Source organism: Mustelus asterias, chromosome 6 (assembly GCF_964213995.1).
Source record: "Mustelus asterias chromosome 6, sMusAst1.hap1.1, whole genome shotgun sequence".
In the NCBI taxonomy this organism is placed as follows: domain Eukaryota; kingdom Metazoa; phylum Chordata; class Chondrichthyes; order Carcharhiniformes; family Triakidae; genus Mustelus; species Mustelus asterias.
Window position 1 is genome coordinate 54,413,706 of NC_135806.1, and position 23,295 is coordinate 54,437,000.

Here is a 23,295-nt window from a genome sequence, read left to right on the forward strand (position 1 = left end):
CACATTTTACAGTTTGCAGTGAAACAGTTATAGTAGAGCTTGGTACAACTAACTACAAATTAACTAGTTCATGGGAAAATTGTTAAGATGTGAGTCTTTCCCAAGTAACTTGCAGCTCTTAATGTATAATCAGCTAACCATGAATATTGTTCCTTCCATATCTGCGGCCATTCTGCATGGTCATAAACATTGTTCCTTCCTTACCTGTCAGGGAATGACTGTTTTGCTTTCTGTTCTTAAAGATTCATCTTCATCTTTTATAGATTAGCATCAAAGTACCTGACAATATTTAAATATGTGAGGTGGTTTATTTATAAATGGAATATAAATATTTATCTGGACAAGTTTAACCTTCCTTTTGCACTGCTGTGGAAAACAATGTTGTTAGTTCCCTAGAATATGTTTCTGTTTAATTTGCATTACATGGCTATAAATCCCTATTTTGAAATAAATGAATTAAAGAAACTGTTTCCAAGGTAAGAACTGTATTCGGCTGAAGTAGCTCATTAGGACCAGGGCTGCATCCGGATTAATAATGAAGGTTGTGGTCACATGCAACATACTAAAGCTATTGATCCACCAGGTAAATTAATGATCCTTGTTGACAAATTGGTTGTATATTTATTTTTGGACTAAATCTTTCATATAAAGGAGGTACTTTGGAATGGTATATTTGGAGTTCAGTGCTTGGACCTGCGAGTGACCCCCCCACCTCTCCTCCCCAGAGAACTAGAAAGCTTTTCAGGCTTTAGGATTAAATTTATTTCCTGTTTTATAAATGCCAACTTGGTGTTAGAGGACTTGAGAATTGCCAATCCTTACACCTTTGTTGAAAAAAGGGTGCAGGGATGAACCAAGCATCTGAATCTTGGTGGCGGGGAAGCTTTTGTCCTGTATTATCAGTTCTAAAATTCTCAACTACTTATTATTGATTCATGGGATATGGGTGTCGTAGGCTGGGCCAGCATTAATTACCCTTCAACTGAATGAAATGACTTAGCAAGCCGGAGGGCATTTAGTAGTCAATCATATTGCTGTGGATCTGGAGTCACGTGATGGCAGATTTCCATTTCTAAAGATGGGTTTAATTCCAGATTTTGATTGAATTCAAATTCCACCATCTGCCATGGTGGGATTTGGACTCGGGTCTCCACAGCATTAACTTAGGTTTCTGGATTATTAGTCCAATGATAATACCACTATGCCAGCACCTTCCCTGACAAGCATGGATTAATGAAGGAAAACCGGTACAGATTTGTTAAAGGGAAACTCTAATTAATCCCCTGACTCGGCTACAGCAGGATGAGTAAATAAAACCACAAGTGGGTGTTTAGAATGTGTAATTCTTTGCAAACCTTTGTTGATGCAGAGACCTTTATCTAATTTCCTGTTCAAATGATTGCTGTTGAAAAAGAGGAAAATTAATGTTAAATGGGAGCAAGCAGTAGCGGTTATGAAACAAGACTTGAATAGAGGAAAAGTATTGTTGCAGACTTGAGCCAAGTGACCTGTTTATATAGTGTAACACATTATGATGCTAAAATTCTTTTATAGTGTAACACATGACACTAAAATTCTTAATGTTTTAAAAATTCTTAATTGTTTAAAAAGCACTTGGATTCTCAAAGATTAGTTCCCAACTTTGGTGAATATGTGAAGAGAGGGTCTGTGAGAGAGTGTTTTGATTAGTGTTGGGTAAGATTGAGGAGCACTTTTTGTGTGCTTAGCCTCTGGGAAGTGAAATTTTGCACTGGATGCAAAGTATGAAGAATTGGCAGTAGCAACGCTTAAATAAGTTTAAAAAAAAATCTTTTTGATTTTATTTTTTTAAACAGTAAAGCTGTTAAGTCAAAATATAATTTGGATGTTGAGGAAAGTAAGGCTGAAGCTTTTGGCAATGACACAACAGTTACACGTATTCTGAACTTCATATCATAATGTTAAACTCCTTGTTTCAAATTCACAGTTGGTTACTATAAGTGAGTTCTGTCAGCACCGATCAAGCTGCTTGTAGATATTGGCTTATGCTCGTGAACTTAATTTGTTTCTAGTGGGCTCTACTTCAATTCAACAAATTGGCAAATGAGAAAAATGTGACCGGTTAACTAGAGCTTGGGTTTGTTTGAGTACCTCCCTCTTGGAGTTAAGTTTTTTTTAAAGTTTATTTATTAGTGTCACAAGTAGGCTTACATTAACACTGCAACGAAGTTACTGAGAAAATCCCCTACTCGCCACACTCCAGTGCCTGTTCGGGTACACTGAGGGAGAATTTAGCATGGCCAACGCACCTAACCAGCGTGTCTTTTGGACTGTGGAAGGCAAACGAACACCCGGAGGAAACCCACGCAGACACGGGGAGAACATGCAGACTCTGCACGGACAGTGATCCATGCTGGGAATCAAACCCGGGTCCCTAGCACTGAGGCAGCAGTGCTAACCACTGTGCCACCATTGTATTACTGTGGTTAGGACTTCGTTAACATTATTAGCCGTTTAACACCAAGATTGTCACATCAAACCATAAAACTCTTGTCTTAATTGAGATTGAAGGCAATCACAACTTTAATCTATGTCAATTCTTGACATGATGTGGAGATGCCGGCGTTGGACTGGGGTAAACACAGTAAGAAGTTTAACAACACCAGGTTAAAGTCCAACAGGTTTATTTGGTAGCAAAAGCCACACAAGCTTTCGAGGCTCTGAGCCCCTTCTTCAGGTGAGTGGGAATTCTGTTCACAAACAGAACTTATAAGACACAGACTCAATTTACATGAATAATGGTTGGAATGCGAATACTTACAACTAATCCAGTCTTTAAGAAACAAAACAATGGGAGTGGGGAGAGCATCAAGACAGGCTAAAAAGATGTGTATTGTCTCCAGACAAGACAGCCGGTGAAACTCTGCAGGTCCACGCAACTGTGGGAGTTACAAATAGTGTGACATAAATTCTGATTCTAGGATCGCATGATAAAGACTCAGGAGGAAAAAAGCAGAAATATTTATGTGAAATAGTGTGACATAAACCCAATATCCCGGTTGAGGCCGTCCTTGTGTGTGCGGAACCTGGCTATCAGTTTCTGCTCCGCGACTCTGCGCTGTCGTGTAGCCAGGCCCTACTGAATATGTCTTGTCTAACTAAATTAATCAAATTATTTGAATTACAATTTTTATTGGATTAATATTTCAGACTTGCACATTGCCAATGTGCTGGATGCACTGAACAGGATTACCAATCGTTAAGGTTGATTTTCAGCATTGTCAATAAATAAAGACACTTAGCCTGTGATTGGTTTCCATTTTATACTTTTGTTTTTGTTTTGGGGTTTTTAATGCTAGTTTTTTCTAAGATAAAACCACATGGATTCAAAACATTGTCAGCTACATCCTGGATAGTTGAAATCTTGATCTTAAGAGTACAGTGGAACATCAATTTTTTTTTCTCTCCTATTATTTGCCAAAAAGTGGCGTTCGGTGCTGGGATGTTATTTCTCTTAGTCCTCCGATATCACAAGCACGTGGCTATTCTGTAGCTGTGAACCTCTACAAGATGAGTACGTGGAGGATATTAGGTGGGAAGGAATGCGGAGACAGTTATAGTACCCCATTTCCAGAAGGTATTTGATAATGTGCCACATCAAAGGTTATTGTTGAAAATAAAAGCTCATATTGTAGGGGTAACATATTGGCATAGCTAGAGGGTTGGCTAGCTAATAGAACAAACAGGTAGATGTGAATGGGTCTTTTTCTGGTTGACAAATGGTCAGCACTGCTGCCTCAGCATCAAGGTCCTGGGTTCGATTTTCGGTTTGGGTCACTGTCTGAGCGGAGTTTGCACGTTCTCCCCATGTCTGCGTGGGTTTCCTTCGGGTGCTCCAGTTTCCTCCCACAGTCCGAAAGACATGCTGGTTAGGTGCATTGGCCATGTTAAATTCTCCCTCTATCCCCGAACAGGCACCGGAGTGTCGCGACTAGGGGATTTTCACAGTTACTACTTTGTAGTGTTAATGTAAGCCTACTTGTGACACAAATAAACTTGTAAAGGTACAAGGAGTGGTGCATCATGGGGATCAGTGCTGAGGCCACCACTTTGTCTGAAGGGACAGAGGTTTGGTTGCTAAATTTGCTGATGACAAAGATAGGGAAGTAAGTTGTGAAGAGGACATAAGGCTACAAAGGAATATAGGTGGGTTAAGTGAGTGGGCAGATCTATCAAATGCAGTACATGTGGGAAAATTAATTGTTCATTTTGGCAGGGAGGACAAAAGAGAGGCACAGTGGCTAAATGGTGAGAGGTCGCAGAGCTTTCAGATGCAGAGGGACTTGGGTGTCTTCGTGCATGAACCACAAAAGGAACCACAATATGCAAATACAGCAAGTCATTAGCATAGTGGCGGCACAACGGTTAGCACTACTGCCTCACAGCGCCAGGGACCCGGGTTTGGTTCCCAGCTTGGGTCACTGTCTGTGTGGAGTTTGCACATTCTCCCCGTGTCTATGTGGGTTTCCTCCGGTGCTCCGGTTTCCTCCCATAGCCTGAAGATGTGTTAGGTGGATTGGCCATGCTAAATTGTCCCTTAGTGTCAACGGAACTAGCTAGGATAAATGCATGGGGTTATGGGGATAAAGTCTGGGTGGGATTGTGGTCGGTGCAGACCCGATGGGCCGAATGGCCTCCTTCTGCACTGTACAATTTTTCTATGATCGCTAATAGAATGTTATCATTTATTGTGAGGGGAATTGAGTACAGGGGTTATTCTTCAGTTACACAGGGGCATCTGGAGTGCTGTGTACAATATTGGACTCTTTATTTAAGCAGTTCAGACTACACTAATACCTGGATTGGGCGGGTAGTCTTATGAGGAAATGTTGGACAGGCTGGGCTTGTGTTTGCTGGAGTTTAGAAGAGCAAGGGGTGACTTGATTAAAACACAAGATCCTGAGGGGTCTTGACAAGTTGGATGTGGGAGAATCTAAGACTAGGGTGTTGCTATTTTAAAAAAAAACGGGTCACCCATTTAAGACAGCTGAAGGGAAATTTTTGCTGAGGGTAGTGGGTTGTTGGAACTCCCTTCCTCAAAAGACAATGAAAGCAGAGTTTTAAATATTTTTAAGGTAGGTAGATTGATGATGAGCCAGGGGTTGAAAGGTTATTGGGGATGTGTGGGGAATGTGGATTTGAGGTTACAATCAGATCAGCCATGATCTTATTGAATAATGGAGCAGGCTCGAGGGGCTGAGTGGCTTACTCCTCCTCATTTGTATTAACTCTGATAGTTGACTTGGTGCAAACCAGGAAATGAATCTGGGATTTGTGAAGTCTATGCCAAATGGTGAACTGGCCACTGAGTTAATAAGTGTGTATAATGCTGTTAATTGGAAGTGGGGTTCCAACATTGTTAGTTGTAATATCTTTCATTGAGATGTGCAATACCACTTTAACAAGGTTTGTTTCTGTCACCTAGATGCAGGCTAAATTGTATCGATTTCCGCAGGGCACTTGTATCCCACATTCACACTTATTTACTTCAGTTGAAAATGAAAATATTTGATGCAAGGAGAACACTGAAGACTAGGATGCATTCTGATTGTTCCATTAAAATGCCAACTCACTATAGACTTCTGATTTTGTAGTGTGGGGGGTGAATGTCTATGTAGTTTGCCATTCAGCTCTTCACAAATAGGTGTTATTTTGTGTAAGTGCTAATAATCTGAGAAGCAGCTGTCATTGAAAGAACAGGGCAACCTGAAATTTTACAGACTCCAATGAAGTTTGATAACGGCTTCCTACTCTTCTTGCACTCTTCTCTCTCTCTCTCTCTCTCTCATCCTTCCCTTTTCCACTAAGAGGTGAGAATGATAGTTATATTGGACTGTCATTTCTTTCTTACAAGCTTGTCATAACTTTCTCGCCTCTAATTTTATCTTGATAGTGCTGCAATGTTGTATGTGGGCTTGTTAATAAACAGCTGATGAAAATCTGTCCGTGTAGAATATTAAATCCTTCTATATGCACTGAAATATGAAAAACATTTTTCCACCTGCTGATGAGGCAGTATACCAACAACAAAAGCTGGCTGTAGATAGGTCACGTGGTATTTTAAGTTCAGCAGATGAGTGTGTATTATTTCACTCTGGAACCAGTCTTTGGCATAGTGCAGATGGGGAGTAAAGGAAAATTGATAGTATAGCTTTTGTATTTGGATCACGGGGCCAGATTTCACAGCCTTGCTCTTCCAGAAACCATAAAATCCCGCCTCAGGTCAACGGACCTTCCCATTGTCTGCCTCTCTGATTCCTGTGGCGGACAGAGCGGTACAATTCCAGCCTACAAGTTTCATGAATGAGATGTCAAGCCATTTGGAAGTTGAGGCTTTAAAAAAAAAAGTCCTTATTCCGTTAGATTTCTAATTCTTCCATCACATTTCTCCATTAATTTGCATTACAGCAATGTTTAATTCTGTGTGAGCATTGTTTATTATGTGGCAGACATTTATCTTTTCAAATTTAAATATGATTTTAGCCTTCAGTGTTTAAAACCAGAATTAAATATGAAGTAACTGCCACTTAGGAAATATGTTAACTCTGTGGGAGTTCTTGAAAGAGAACGGCTTGTAAAATAATGCAAAGTTAACCATGATGTGCTTTCAAGCACAGGGTGTTGGTGACATCTTTTGTATGCCTATCTTTGTTCAGTGGTATCTACCTCTGCATCTGTAACCTTCCTTTGTCTCTGGATGCCCATTATGCTTCCTTTGTTTGTTTTTAATCATTTTGTTATATGAATCTGCTAAATTACATCGACAATAGATCTTTGGAGATTTAAAAGAGAATTGTCTGTTTCCTATCCAGACCATTCTCATTGTTCATTTGTTCAGTGTGGGAGTTGGGGGAAATGTTAACCAATGTGCTAAATTGGGAGGGTGGAGAGGGAAAAATAACTTCTAAAATGGCTTGTTAAAGCTTTTCCAATATTGTGGAAGATCAGTGTGAGCAACACGTGTTCCTGAGACATTGGGAGCCAGTGCCATCGTTGAGAGTCTTGCATAAAATGTTAGGGGCAGTACAGTGGTTAGCACTGCTGTCTCACAGCTCTAGGGTCCTGGATTCAATTCTCGCCTTGGCTCACTGACTGTGTGGAGTCTACACATTCTCCCCGCGTTTGCGTGAGTTTCCTCCGGGTGCTCCGGTTTCCTCCCATAGTCTAAAAGACGTGCTGGTTAGGTGCATTGGCCATGCTAAATTCTCCCTCGGGCGTCGGAGTGTGGTGACGAGGGGAATTTCACAGAAACTTCATCGCATTGTTAATGTAAGCCTACTTGTGACATTAATAAATAAACTTTAAACTTAAGCCTTTTAAGCATCCCTTTCAGATTGACCTTGCGGCTGCACTGAAGATCTTGAATTTTATTATATACCATTTCAAACATCTTTAACCACCACAATGTAAGGCAATTCAGATATTTGATCCAAGTTGTTTGCTTAATTATATTAAATAGGAGATTGTTACTTCATGCGTAGTGGTGTGTGAGGACAGCATGGTTGAAGGAATTGAACGTTTATGGTACGGTGCAGGCTAGGAGCAATATTAGTCACTGGCCTTCAAACAGAACTTTGTTGACTGACATTGTAGGGAGGATAGTGATTAACTTTGAAGCTGATAATTTTGTAAAGTGTAATCATGCTCGAATCCAATATCATTGGGTTCGTAGTCCCTCTCCATTAGAGTCCTGTCTAACTATTCCTTACTGTCAAGTCAATGTGATATGCCTCAGATCGCTGTCTCTAGCAACTATTGAAAACTACAATTGTTTGCTGAAACATGATTTTGAATTTTGTTTCAGACCTATTTGAATAACTTTTTTTTTCTGTAAACAGGTCTTTGTCTTGTAGTTATTGGCATAGCGACTGTTGTGACCACAATTACTGGCCTATCGACTTCTGCTATAACTACCAATGGATTTGTTCGTGGAGGTAATGATTTCATGTTTCCATCTTTGCAGTGTTATTAATTAATGTCAATGTAGTATATTTGATATTTTGCATCTCCAAGATCTCAAAAATATCTCATCAAGTTTCTTCTGTTCCGCATGTTATTATTTGCTTCAGATATAAAAGAGCAGTTGAAGACTGAGGTTTTCAGATCACATTTTTAATATATATTTTCCTCCTTCAATTACTCCTTTATGTCACCAGAAAAAAAAGATGACTGGAATCCATGAAACAGTTCTTTTAAATATAATGCAACAATGCTTTTATTCATGTGCTCAGTTAGTAAATTTATTGCTCCAGAAATAATTTCTGTGCTGAGAAGCAGCTGCCTTCAGTGGATGGGCGTGAACTTCACTTCAAGGTGAACTTTTATTTTTAACTGTCTTTGATTTGCACTCAGCTGACTGAACTTCCTGCAGTGAAACATAATGATGGAATTTAATGTGCTTGACTAGCTGATGGTACTTTAGAGCAGTGTTTTTCAAAGTGGAGGTCACGACCCATGGGTGGGTCGCGGGATATTGAAAAATGGATCGCCACAAATGATGCCAATGACCACCCGACCTTTTTTTCCGTTTCCTCTCTGGGTGTACTCTTGCTACAGTGCAGTGTATGACCAAAAGAGGCAAAAATAAACAGGTCAACGCACCCTGTACATGTGGTGCCAAGCATCCTGCACGCATGTGCGCTTGGCGCCAAATGGCCTTTCCCTTTCTGTTAAGCCAATTGTAAGAAGTTTAACAACACCAGGCTAAAGTCCACCAGGTTTATTTGGTAGCAAAAGCCACACAAGCTTTCGGAGCCCCACGCCCCTTCTTCAGGTGAGTGGGAATTCTGTTCACAAACAGGGCATATAAAGACACAGACTCAATTTACATGAATAATGGTTGGAATGCGAATACTTACAGCTAATCAAGTCTTAAAGATACAAACAATGTGAGTGGAGAGAGCATCAAGACAGGCTAAAAAGATGTGTATTGTCTCCAGACAGGATAGCCAGTGAAACTCTGCAGGTCCAGGCAAGCTGTGGGGGTTACAAATAGTGTGACATGAACCCAGTATCCCGGTTGAGGCCGTCCTCATGTGCGGAACTTGGCCAACTTGAAAAACTCAATGCCCCGGCAATGAAGGCAAGCATGCTGTATGCCTCTTGACTACCTTCTCCACCTGCGTTGCCCCTTCAGTGACCTGTGTACCCAGATCCCTCTGCCTATCAATACTCCTAAGGGTTCTGCCATTTACTGTATATTTCCTATCTGTATCAGACCTTCCAAAATGCATTACCTCGCAATTGTCCGGATTAAACTTCATCTGCCATCTCTCCGCCCAAGTCTCCAACCGATCTATATCCTGCTGTATACTCTGATGGTCCTCATCGCTATCTGCAAATCCTTTGTGTTGTTTGCATCAAACCAGTTACATTTTCCTCCAAATCATTTATGTATATTACAAACAGCAAAGGTCCCAGCACTGATCACTGTGGAACACCACTTGTCACAGCGCTCCATTCAGAAGCTTACCCTTCCACTGCTACCCTCTGTCTTCTGTGGCTGAGCCAGTTTTGTATCCACCTTGCCAGCTCACCTCTGATCCCATGCGACTTCACCTTCTGCACCAGTCTGCCATGAGGGATCTTGTCAAAGGCCTTAATGAAGTCCATGTAGACAACATCCACTGCCCCACCCTCATCAATCATCTTTGTCACTTCCTCTCAAAACTCGATCAAGTTAGTGAGGCATGACCTCCCCTTCACAAAACCATGTTGCCTCTCACTAATACGTCCACTTATTTCCAAGTGGGAGTAAATCCTGTCTTGAAGAATCCTCTCCAATAATTTCCCTACCACTGACATCAAGCTCACCGGCCTGTAATTACCTGGATTATTCTTGCTACCCATCTTAAACAAAGGAACAACATTGGCTATTCTCCAATCCTCTGGGACTTCCCCTGTAAGAAGTCTCACAACACCAGGTTAAAGTCCAACAGGTTTATTTGGTAGCAAATACCATAAGCTTTCGGAGCACAGCTCCTTCGTCAGATGGAGTGGATATCTGTTCTCCAACAGTGCACAGACACAGAAATCAAGTTACAGAATACTAATTAGAATGCAAATCTCTACAGCCAGCCAGGTCTTAAAGGTACAGACAATGTGGGTGGAGGGAGCATTCAACACAGGTTAAAGAGATGTGTATTGCCTCCAGACAGAACAGCTAGTGAGATTCTGCAAGATCAGGGGGAAAGCTGTGGGAGTTACTGATAATGTGACATAAATCCAACATCCCGGTTTAGGCCGTCCTCATGTGTGCGGAACTTGGCTATCAGTTTCTGCTCAGCGACTCTGCGCTGTCGTGTGTCGTGAAGGCCGCCTTGGAGAACGCTTCCTGAAGATCCAAGGCTGAATGCCCGTGACTGCTGAAGTGCTCCCCCACAGGAAGAGAACAGTCTTGCCTGGTGATTGTCGAGCGGTGTTCATTCATCCGTTGTCGTAGCGTCTGCATGGTTTCCCCAATGTACCATGCCTCGGGACATCCTTTCCTGCAGCGTATCAGGTAGACAACGTTGGCCGAGTTGCAAGAGTATGTACCGTGTACCTGGTAGATGGTGTTCTCACGTGAGATGATGGCATCCGTGTCGATGATCCGGCACGTCTTACAGAGGTTGCTGTGGCAGGGTTGTGTGGTGTCGTGGTCACTGTTCTCCTGAAGGCTGGGTAGTTTGCTGCGAACAATGGTCTGTTTGAGGTTGCGTGGGTGTTTGAAGGCAAGAAGTGGGGGTGTGGGGATGGCCTTGGTGAGATGTTCGTCTTCATCAATGACTATGACCCCTGTAGCCAGTGAAGATACAAAGATTTCTCTCAAGGCCCCAGCAATTTCCTCCCTTGCCTCTTTCAGTATTCTGGGGTGCATCCCATCAGGCCCTGGGGACTTGTCTACCTTAATGTTTCTCAAGAACCCCAGTACCACCCCCTTTTTGATCTCAACATGACTCAAAGAATCTACACACCCTTTCCCAGACTCATCATGCACCAAGTCCTTCTCTTTGGTCAATACTGACGCAAAGTACTCAATTAATACCTCACCCATTTCCCCTGGCTCCACTCATAGATTCCCTCCCCAGTCCTTGAGTGGGCCAACCCTCTCCCTGGCTACCCTCATGTTCTTTATATATGTATAAAAAGCCTTGGGGTTTTCCTTAATCCTGCTGGCCAATGACTTTTCATAACCCCTTTTAGCCCTCCTTACTCCTTGCTTAAGTTTCTTTCTACTTTCCTTGTATTCCACACTTGCTTTGTGTGTTCCTAACCTCCTGGCTTTGACAAATGCTTCCTTTTTCTCTTTGACTAGGTTCACAATATCTCTCGTTATCCAAGGTTCCCAAAACTTGCCATACTTACCCTTCATCCTTCCAGGAATGTGTCGGTCCTGAATCCGTATCAACTTGCACTTGAAAGCCTCCCACATGCCAGATGTTGATTTGCCCTCAAACATCTGCTCCTAATCTACATTCTTCAGTTCCTGCCTAATATTGTTGTAATCAGCCTTCCCCCAGGTTAGCACCTTAATTTGAGGACTACACTTATCTTTATCCATCAGTACCTTGAAAGCTTATTGAATTGTGGTCACTTCCCGAACTGCTCCTCTACTGAAATGTCAACCACCTGGCCGGGCTCATTCCCCAATACCAGGTCCAGTACGGCCCCTTCCCTAGATGGACTGTCTACATACTGTTTCAAGAAACCCTCCTGGATGCTCCTTACAAACTCTGCCCCATCCACGACCCTAGCACTAAGTGAGTCCCAGTCAATATAGGGGAAGTTAAAATTCCCCACCACAACAACCCTGTTATTTTTACACCTTGCCAAAATCTGCCTACATATCTGTTCCTCTATCTCCTGCTGGCTGTTGGGGAACCTATAGTGAACCCCCAACATTGCGACTACACCCTTCCTATTCCTGAGCTCTATCCATATTACCTCGCTGTATGAGCCCTCCATGGTGTCCTCCCACAGTACAGCCGTGATATTCTCCTTGACCAGTGGTGCAACTCCCCCACCCCTTTTACATTCCCCCTCTAGCCCGCCTGAAACATCTGTATCCTGGAACTTCAAGCTGTCAATCCTGCCCTTCCCTTAACCAAGTCTCTGTAATAACAACCTCATAGTTCCAAGTACTAATCCAAGCTCTTAAATTCATCTGCCTTACCTGTTACACTTCTCTCATTGAAACAAATGCACTTCAGTCCACCAGACCCTCTGTGACTACCAACCACACCCTGCCTGCTCTTTGAGTCTTACTGGCCTTACTCTCCGGTTCCCCTTCAGTTAATTTACCTTTGCTTTGGTGTTCCCACCCTGCTAAACTAATTTACATCCTCCCGTGTGACACTAGCAAACCCAGAATATTTATGCCCTTCCAGCTTAGATGCAAACTGTCCTTCTTGTACAGGTCCCACCTGCCCAGAAGATATCCCAACGGTCCAGATATCTGAAACCCAACACCAGCTGTTTAGCCACGAGTTGAACTGCACGATCTTCCTATTTCTAGCCTCACTGACACGTGGCACAGGGAGTAATCCTGAGATTACAACCCTAGAGGTTCTGCTTTTTAAATTTCTACCTAATTCCCTGAACTGCTGCTGCAGGACCTCATCACTCTTCCTACCTATGTCTTTAGCACCAATATGTACCACGACCTCTGGCTGCTCACCCTCTCCCTTCAGAATGCTTTCTGCCTGTTCAGAGACATCTGGGCACCAAGGGAAGCAACATACCATCCTGGAATCTCTTAATTGTTAGAGAGGGGGACGATCACAGGGGATTGCTGCACTGACTGCCTGCCCCTTCTAGCGGTTATCCATCTATCTGTCTTACCTTTTCGATTCTAAACAAACTGAACCTAAAATTGCAAGGAAAGGATGATTTTTTTTTTCAGCACTGGGAACAAATATATGCTTTCCAAAAGTCATTGGAAGTTTGGCAAGTGCAACTAAAAAGCGTCAACTACTACATGTTCCCCACACTGCTATAGCAAATCGAAGGAAACAGTGTTAGTGAGGAAACTGTCAGTGGATTGACGAGCAGTATCCAATCACATTTGGCTGTGTTGATCAACAGTTTTGTTGCTGTGCTCCAGAGGAGAAGTTTCAGATTCTGAAAAAGAGATGGGTGAAAAATCCCTTTGAGTTTGACTGGCACTGGAGGGGGTGCAGAGGAGATTCACTAGGTTGATTCCGGAGTTGAGAGGGTTGGCTTATGAGGAGAGACTGACTAGACTGGGACTATACTCATTGAAATTCAGAAGAATGAGGGGAGATCTTATAGAAACATATAAGATTATGAAAGGAATAGATAAGATAGAAGCAGGGAGGTTGTTTCCACTGGCGGGTGAAACTAGAACTAGCGGGTATGGCCTCAAAATAAGGGGGAGCAGATTTGGGACTGAGTTGAGGAGGAACTTCTTCACCAAAGGGTTGTGAATCTGTGGAATTCCCTGCTCAGTGAAGCAGTTGAGGCTACTTCGTTGAGGCAAGGATAGATACATTTTTGAACAGTAAGGGAATTAAGGGTTATGGTGAGCGGGCAGGTAAGTGGAGCTGAGTCCATAAAAAGATCAGCCATACTCTTATTGAATGGCGGAGCAGGCTTGAGGGGCCAGAAGCAAAATCATCTAGTTTGTATTACGTTCTAATTGCTGTGGATTCAGGTGAGAGAAAATAAGCAATGCTTATTTTCGTGTTTGCAGTCGTCAAGATTGGTTCAGTGAGATCTCCGTCTGAAAATTATTTTGACTGCAAAAAGGGCAGTTTTGTGTATGTAGTTCATCTCCAAAGAAGCCATGTTCAATAGCAATTAAATAACCAATTGAGTTGACTTTGCTATTGACACATCTCAGCAATTATGATGGTAGTTCTCTAAAACATAACATCTGAAATTAGATGTGATTCTGTGATTATGCCGCATTTATGAAGAATCCTGAGTGCTAAAATTCATATCAACAACATATATAAGATTAACAGTCAGGCTCTCAATGTAGCTCACTGTGCTTGCTGAAGCTACATATTCATAGGCAAGGACCTATCCTCTGCAGGCAAAAGGAATATGCCCTGACATTACCCCCTTATTTTGAATAAACAAAAGCATGGAGTACAATAGCTCACTGGTGCATTCGCCATACAATATCTGTACCATTCAGAAAACGTGGTTATTGAATCAACATCATTCTTTGTCATGCAGTATAAATTGTTTTCTTTGAAACTTGGCATTCCTGTGCAAGACATCTTGCAGCAATACTTGCGTTAATGTAGCATTTCGCATGACCACTGGGTGTGTCAATATGCTTCACAGCCAAGGAAGTGCTTACATTTTGAGGTGTAGTCACTATTGCAATGTAGGAAATGTGACTAATTTGCACTCAGCAAAACTCCCCAAAACAGCATTGCAATAATGACCAGATAATCTATTATTTGTAATGTTGTTTGAGCGATAAATATTGGCCAGGCCTCTTCCGAGCAGTGTCATGGGAACTTTTACGTCTACCCGAGCAGGTGACTGGGGTCTCCATTTAGTGGCACAGCCAAAAGACAGCACCTTTGACAGTGGAATGCTCACTCAGTATTTCACAGGAGTGTCAGCCTTGATTTTTGTGCTCAAGCCCTGGAGTAGGACTGGAACCAATAAACTTGCGATGGCGAGTATGCTATCAACCCAGCCACAGCTGACACACAAAAGGCTCCGGATGTATTTTCTGTGATAAAGTGCAGTCAGAAGGCATGCTACTCCAGTGACTAGGTCCCCAACCCAAGAATGATCCCAAGTTGGAAAAATGCAGCCTAGAAGATATGCAGGTACCATCAGCCAAACAAATTTTAAAGCATTTATGTAGCGCCTTTCATGACCACCAGATATCCCAAAACACTGTACAGCCAATGAAATAGTTTGGAAACATTTGAAAGCAGCAGCCATCTTGCACAGCAAGCTCCCACAAACAGCAGTGTTATAACAACCAGATAATGTGTTTCTTTTTATTTGCATTGTTCATTTGGTCAGGATATGGAGAATGACTCCCCTGTTCTGCGAAATGGTGCCAGCTGAGACAACAGACCTGACCTCAGTTAGTTCAATAGACAGATAGCACCTCCAAAAATGCACACTCCCTCTAGTGTCAGTCTTGGTTTGCCTCCGAGACAAGGGTGCTCCCAACTTGAGACATGGCTGAAACACAACTGGCACAAACATTAATTTTTAAATGTGTGGGCATCGACTGAGTGTTGGCTAGCGATGCCTATATGGTAATCTATCTGAAGCCTGATCCTGTCCTCACTCTGTATAGGTGTGTGTGCACATTCCAGCAGGGGTCACTGACTTGTGACTAGGAGTGGGAGTAAATGGTCTTGGTGATGAATCACAGTTGGCTTTGTTTGTCTCTACCTTTTACCTTTGAAATCAATGCTTTTCCAAGCTTGACTCGAGTGTTTCCTGGCTCTTTTTGAAGAAAGATTGCATTGGTTCTCAGCAGAAAAGTTTTGATAATGAAGTTGTGCTTGCCAAAGTGAGATGTTTGCGGCTAAATAATCACTATTTTCAACATTGCTGTAACAAATTGTTCCATTGTCTCCGTCCCAGAGTAAGATTTAGGAGTTCTCCAACTACCACTTAATGATTTTTTTTAAAAATGCTGTTAATCATTAGAGTAAGTTCAGTTCTATGCCGGGTATTTTTTCTAAATGACGCGTTTAACCCCACCTTACTTATTAAAGCTACAGTGCTCATTGTTTGGCCATTATATGGGTAGGTACGTACAAAGAAAGCAATTTTTGTTTAAAAAGAACAATCGATTTTTCACATTTTGTAACTGGAAGACTGAAATCAAAGGTAGCTGCCCAAGTATCATGATCATGTAATGGAAACCTAAATGGTATAACTTCAGTGCAGAAAATGAATTAAAAATAAAGGTGATGCCACATCAGGAATAATATGAAGAAACAGGAGAATTCCATGGGTTAGAAGAAGTTTCTCTTTTAGACATCTGCCCCACTCACTCTTATTTATCTCTCTCACTCACTGTTGCTCTCTTACATGTCTTATCTCATAATCTCACCTCTTATCTGTGGTTCACTCACTCATTCTTGCTTAACCCCATGCTGGCTCTTTTTCTTTTATAGCTCTCGGTGCTTGGAAAGGATACGCTCTTATCACTTCCTTGAATGTTCCTTTGCTAACTCTGTCTCAAGTATAATTAAAATGTGATTTTTGAAATTGTTATACTTTTCCCTCTTCACTCTTTTTGTTCTTCTTTCCATCCTAAGTAATCAACCTGAGATTGTGTCCCTGTGTTCTAGATTTCTCAACCAGCAGAAGCGTTCTCTGCTTACCCGATCAAGTGAATGGATGTTTCAATTAGATCACCTCTTATTCTACTGAACTCGAGAGTAAAGGCTCAATTTACTCAACCCCTCATCATGGGACAAACCTCCCTATCTGAGGGACCAATCTAGTGAACCTTTACTGTAGCTGCCTCCAATGCCAGTATATCCTTCCATAAATATGGGGATCAACATTGACACACAATTTTTTTCTGTTTTTCCAGCCAATTGAATAACCCTGTTGCACACTCATTTAACCTGTTGATATCTCTTTGCAGTCTCTCTGTATCCTTCCGTTTTCACTCAGCCATATGTCATCAGAAAACTTTGATACATTACTCTGTCTCTTTGTTTAATGGTTTCAGGGAATGAAAGGGAACTATTATGTAAATTGCAGCTGATTTGCCCTGATGCCCTGGGCAGCATTCTGCCCTTGACTGATGTTACTAAAAACCGATTCACTGATCATTCATCCAGCGCAGCCTATTGGGCCTCTGTTGACAACGTGATTGCTGTATTTAAGAAGAAGCTAAATGAGCAATGAGGGAGAAAGGAATGGGAGGATAGATGATTAGATGAGCATAAACGCCGACATAGACCAGTTGGGCTGCATGGCTTGTTTCTGTGAAGTACTTCATTCCGAGGGTATTTGGAACTCATTCTGTAACTTAGTATGGTTTTTGTTGAACTTACTTGAACAATTGCTACTGTGACTGAAATAGAAAAATAGCTTAAATTATCAACATGAGAACTGGGTGGATCCTATACCAAATGGGATTAATTTGTTTGAAAACAAATTTTGTTATATCGTAACTAATATGCTTGTCAAGTATTTTACTTGCTTGTAAATCTTCTTTTGAAACCAGGTAAAATCCAAAATTTATATGTATCAAAGCAATTTACAAAAATTATAAACCTTTTTTAAGACCAGAATGTTCCGAGTTAATTGTCTTGCCAAGTGCTTTTCTTTCTCACTTCTTCCTGATCTCTCAAAAGAAGTTGTTTAAAAGATGGTGCCCATCTGCAGTATCAACTTTATGCACAATTCTTCGGGGCTTATCAATTAATGTTAGCAAGTTATCTCAGTCAACCTGAACCTGTAACCACCCAATGATCAGGTGCTGCCGAACACTGATTAGGCGTGGGAATAGAATAGAAACCTTACAGTGCAGAAGGAGGCCATTCGGCCCATCAAGTCTGCACCGATCACAATCCCATCCAGGCCCTACCCCCACTAACCTACGCATCAGGACTCTAAGGGGCAATTTTTAACCTGGCCAATCAACCTAACCCGCACATCTTTTTGACTGTGGGAGGAAACCGGAGCACCTGGAGGAAAGCCACGCAGACACTAGGAGAATGTGCAAACTCCACACAGACAATGACCCGAGCCGGGAATCGAACCCGGGACCCTGGAGCTGTGAAGCAGCAGTGCTAACCACTGTGCTACCGTGCCGCGTTTTTAAAAGGAAGACTTAACGTTGCCCATCTCCGCAATGTTGGGGCTAATTTGAATGCACTACTCCTAAGAAATGTTCCAGTACTTCAAGGAGGGCTTTGCAGGGTCAACGGGGCTTGGTTTGCTGTTGTGGTTTCCGGTTCCTTGGTCAGTAGCTCTGTTCGATTTGGTTCCTTTGGAACTCTGTAGCATTTTGATACTAATAGTTTGCTAGGCTATTTCTGACAATAGTTGAGAGTCAACCACATTGCTGTGGGTCTGGAGTCGCATATAGGCCAGACCAAGTAAGGATGGCACATTTTCTTCTCTAAAGAACAGTAGAGGGCCAGATAGATATTTTTTACAGCAATCAACAATGTTTTCATGGTCATCATTACTGAGGCAATCTTTTAATTCCAATATTATTAATTGAATTTAAATTCCACCAGCTGCATTGGTGGGATATGGACCCTTGTCCCCAGAACATTAGCCTGGATCTCTGGATTACTGATTTGCTTAAAGTTTTATTGGAAGTTGCGCCTTTCAGGAATGCAACCACAGCGTTCAGGGAGAGCTTATTGTGCACATGTTTTGAAGGAGTTAAGTATTTAATCGTTAATTTGCTAAGAAACTGGATTCAGTAGAGCAATAGAGCTAGTAAATGGCTCAGTATAGTTTTTAAACATTGTTATTGATTTCAAAATAGTTTAATGTTGAAACATAAACACTTTAATAAGAAAACATTTTATACTTGATGAAACTGCACCACGGTTACCACTCAATAATATTTTTTGATGAGAAGAAAAGACAATTATTCTTTGCTCTCCGCTTCTCATGGTTCACGAAGGATTTTGTGTTTGTGATCATACAAATGACTTTGGCAGAAACTTGAACCATAACTTTGCTTCAGAAAAGCACTGCAAATTCGAACACCCAGTTTGACAATTCTGCCCAAAGTGGAAACTCTCGGCCATGGTTTGAGTCTTGATTGCCAAAATAGTTGGAGCTGAGGAGAAGGAAACATTCTCTTTCAAAATTGTTAGTAAAAAAGAGCAATTTAAGAAATGCATGGAAACTTCATTTCATTAGCCTTATTTCCTAGCAAAGGCCAAATACCTTCACTCTTTCACTAGAAACATAGAAACACTACAGCACAATACAGGCCCTTCAGCCCACAAAGTTGTGCCGAACATGTCCCTACCGTAGCGATTACTAGGCTTACCTATAACCCTCTATCTTACTAAGTTCCATGTACTTATTTAAAAGTCTCTTAAAAGACCCTATCGAATCCGCCGCCTCCACTGTTGCTGGCAGCCCATTCTACGCACTCACCACCCCCTGACATCTCCTCTGTACCTACTCCCCAGCACCTTAAACCTGTGTCCTCTTGTGGCAACCATTTCAGCCCTGGGAAAAAGCCTTTGACAATCCACTCGATCAATACCTCTCAACATCTTGTACACTTCTATCAGGTCACCCCTCATCCTTCGTCACTCCAAGGAGAAAAGGCCAAGCTCACTCAACGTTTCCTCATAAGGCGTGCTCCCCAACCCAGGCAACATCCTTGTAAATCTCCTCTGCACCCTTTCTATGGCTTCCACATCCTTCCTGTGATGAGGCGACCAGAACTGAGCACAGTACTCCAAGTGGGGTCTGACCAGGGTCTTGTATAGCTGCAACATTATCTCACGACTCCTATACTCAATTCCTCGATTGATGAAGGCCAGTACACCATACGCCTTAACCACAGCCTCAACCTGCACAGCTGCTTTGAGCGTCCTATGAACTCAGACCCCAAGATCCTTCTGATCTTCCACTCTGCCAAGAGTCCTACCATTAATATTATATTCTGCCATCCTATTTGACCTGCCAAAATGAACCACCTCACACTTATCTGGGTTGAACTCCATCTGCCATTTCTCCGCCCAGTCTTGCATCCTATCAATGTCTCGCTGCAACTTCTGACATCCCTCCACACTATCCACAATACCTCCGACCTTTGTGTCATCAGCAAACTTACCAACCCATCCCTCCACTTCCTCATCCAGGTCATTTATAAAAATCACAAAGAGTAAGGGTCCCAGAACAGATCCCTGGGGCACTCCACTGGTGACCGACTCCATGCAGAATATGACCCATCTATAACCACTCTTTGCCTTCTGTGGGCAAGCCAGTTCTGGATCCACAAAGCAATGTCCCCTTGGATCCCATGCCCCCTCACTTTCTCAATAAGCCTTGCATGGGGCACCTTATCAAATGCCTTGCTGAAGTCCATATATACTACATCCACTGCTCTTCCTTCATCAATGTGTTTAGTCATATGCTCAGAAAATTCGATCAGGCTCGTAAGGCATGATCTGCCTTTGACACAGCCATGCTGACTATTCTTAATCCTATTATACCTCTCCAAATGTTCGTAAATCCTGCCTCTCAGGATCTTCTCCATCAACTTACCAACCACTGAGGTTAGACTCACTGGTTTATAATTTCCAGGGCTATCTCTACTCCCTTTCTTGAATAAAGGAACAACATCCACAATCCTCTGGTACCTCTCCCGTCTCCATTGATGATGCAAAGATCATCGCCAGAGGTTCAGCAATCTCCCCCCTCGCCTCCCACAGTAGCCTGGGGTACGTCTCATCCGGTCCCGGCGACTTATCTAACTTGATGCTTTTCAAAAGCTCCAACACATCCTCTTTCTTAATATCTACATGCTCAAGCTTTTCAGTCCGCTGCAAGTCTGCACTACAACCACCAAGATCCTTTTCCATAGTGAATACTGAAGTAAAGTATTCATTAAGTACCTCTGCTATTTCTTCAGGTTCCATGCAAACTTTCCCACCGTCACACTTGATAGGTCCTATTCTTTCACGTCTTATCCTCTTGCTCTTCACATACTTGTAGAATGCCTTGGGGTTTTCCTTAATCCTGCCTGCCAAGGCCTTCTCATGACCCCTTCTGGCTCTCCTAATTTCCTCCTTAAGTTCCTTCCTATTAGCCGTATACTCTTCAAGATCTCTAACATTACCTAGCTTCCTGAACCTTTTGTAAGCTAAATACCATTAAAGTGAAATGTCTATGGCTGAATCTCTGAGGAACATATTGGTTAGAACTCTACCATCTCGCCTGCCATGGAATCTGTCACGGGCGAGGATCCAACAACGGAAATGTCCGTTGACCTCGGGCAGGAATTTCCAGTCTCGCCCGAGCAAACCATATCTCCCACCCACTGAGTCAGTGGAAACTTTACAAATGTAGCGAGGGTTTTAAATCTCTTCCCACGTTGAGAATTTGGCATGTTGCACTGCTGTAAAGATTGATGCCTTGCATTTAAGGTGTCCAAGCTGCCTTTGAACCGGTTTGGAAGTAAAGATTAATGAAACACAGTGCCTTTTATATTGCCACTGTTTCTTCCTCCTGATGTGGGTTAATCTTATCTCTATTTTTGAAAACTGCTTTGGCCCAAACTGCTAGGGCTACCAGGTAAAGCGCATTTAGAAAACTCCTATCCAATTTCTTATTGCTACTTCCTTGCAGCTTTGTTCAAACTGGGAATTGAACGAAGTGAGGCACTGGGCTTTTGACTTTCCTCTTCCATGATGATCTGTGTTTGCGCTGTGCCATCTTGCTCCATGGAATTCTAGTTTAATTGTTACAGAACTTGCCTGAAAACATCCTTGTTTCTGAAATGAAGAATAAAAGTCATCTCGTTACAGTAACACCAAAGCTTCCACTTATGGTGCAGATTGTCGGGGACTTCATTACAATACTATATGATTGCTGTTAGATTGTTCACTTGTCTTAACCCCTACATTTTGGATATATGACCTCTATGTCCTCTGATGTGCAAGCTTATCTGATCCAGTCTAATGTTTGACAGAATCATGTGGACTTGAGTAACAAAGCATTTCTGTAATCAAACCAGAATGTTTTGCGATCAGTCTTATGAAAATTTGTGCATCTTCATTAAATCTGTGGTTAACCTGTCAACGTGTTTAAAATTAGATGTCAGTCTATTTGCCGGATTAAAGGTTCTAGTTATGATGCAAAAAAAAACAGGAGAAGTTGAAAGCCTTGTTTTTGAGGCTTTTACTGCATCAATGAAATTCTGCAACACAATGAGAAAAGGGAATGTTCTTGATGTAGTCATGTTCACTTGATTGTGCTAATGTTGGAGAAATAATTGCATATCACAGAAAGACCCAGTGCTGTGTACATTCAAGTTCTATGAAGTGACCGTCACATTTAACAAGTCAATGATTTCCCACAACTACACCAAGTTACAAACAGTAATTCAATATGCTTGAGTACTTTTGAAATATTAAATGTGATTTTAATTAATAGATGAAATAGGCCAGAAAGGTGTGAATAGAGTAGGAATGTTTGCCTATTTATTCTAGCTTTCTCCACCAATTAGCTGATTAGCTTTATTTTTAATCATGGTTTTTGTGCTCCAGCCAATTTTCATCTCCTGAAAATGCACAACGGGTAGTTCAGAATTGCTTACTCTCATGTGGAAGAGTTGACCACTGACGTGAGAATTTAACTTTCAACATTATAAGATTATGTCACTTCTGAATTGTTTGGTTTAATTTGGGAAAATGAATTGATTTTTATATACATGGCACGTTCTTAAAAAAAAAAGTGGATGCACCACTTGTTCTCCAGAAAAATGGCGTATAATTACATTTGGCACCCCAGAAAGAGAGACACATGTTTGTTTTTAAAAAAGTGTGCAACTTCAGAGATGCAGGTTCACACAGTCCTAACCTTATTTTGCAGCCTCTAACAGTCTCTTAGCCACACATCTTTTGAGCTATTCTGTTCGTAGTGGTTCGGTTCTGCTGACAGGACAGTTGTACTGCAACTGTGTCCTCGCCTATCACCTAGGATGCACAAGCTCCTTATTGCAATCAATTGAGCAGGCCTAAGCCTATTATATATTGACGAACATCATGTAGATGATGGGTCCATTTTGATTATATTGCCCACCAGCTGACCCACTTGCATTGACCATTAAATATCACTGAACTGTTGTGCCTTTCCTCTGTATTAGTCCTGATATCTCATCAGGTACAAGCATCGCAAGTTCACACAAGTATATTGAGAAATAATGAATAAGTTGATCCATTAAAGTGGTCACCTATTTTCTAGATAGTTCTGGTATCTTGGAATTGGTTGTAGACATTCTCAGTTTTGAGCCATGTTAAGGCTTGATTCCCTCAATTTTAGGACCAGACTATTTTGGGACCTCGGGTTCACCTGTCTCGCTTGGTGTTGTATTTTGATGGCTTTTTGTTCCCATTGAATTTCTTATTGCTGTATGCAATGAAGGTCATCCAAGTGAACATGCCAGCAGAGGTGAATGGGATAATTTATCATCACTCTTTATCTCGCTACAGGTGATGGTACACTGTTAAGAACCAACCTGGGCCAGATAAAAGGAACAGAATATGAATAGCAAGCCTGTTTCTCCCAATAACCCTGCCTGTGAGTCATGCTGGC

The 23,295-nt window shown here is 41.9% G+C and overlaps 1 protein-coding gene across 1 annotated transcript in view; it reads left to right on the plus strand.

The window, feature by feature from the left end:
- The window catches only part of slc12a2 (solute carrier family 12 member 2), a 215,162-nt gene that overhangs the window by 73,683 nt on the left and 118,184 nt on the right, over window positions 1-23,295 (plus strand). The window contains exon 4 of the mRNA XM_078214342.1: window positions 7,878-7,973. Within this exon, the coding sequence (XP_078070468.1) occupies window positions 7,878-7,973 (96 nt within the window). The remainder of the gene's footprint in view (window positions 1-7,877; window positions 7,974-23,295) is intronic.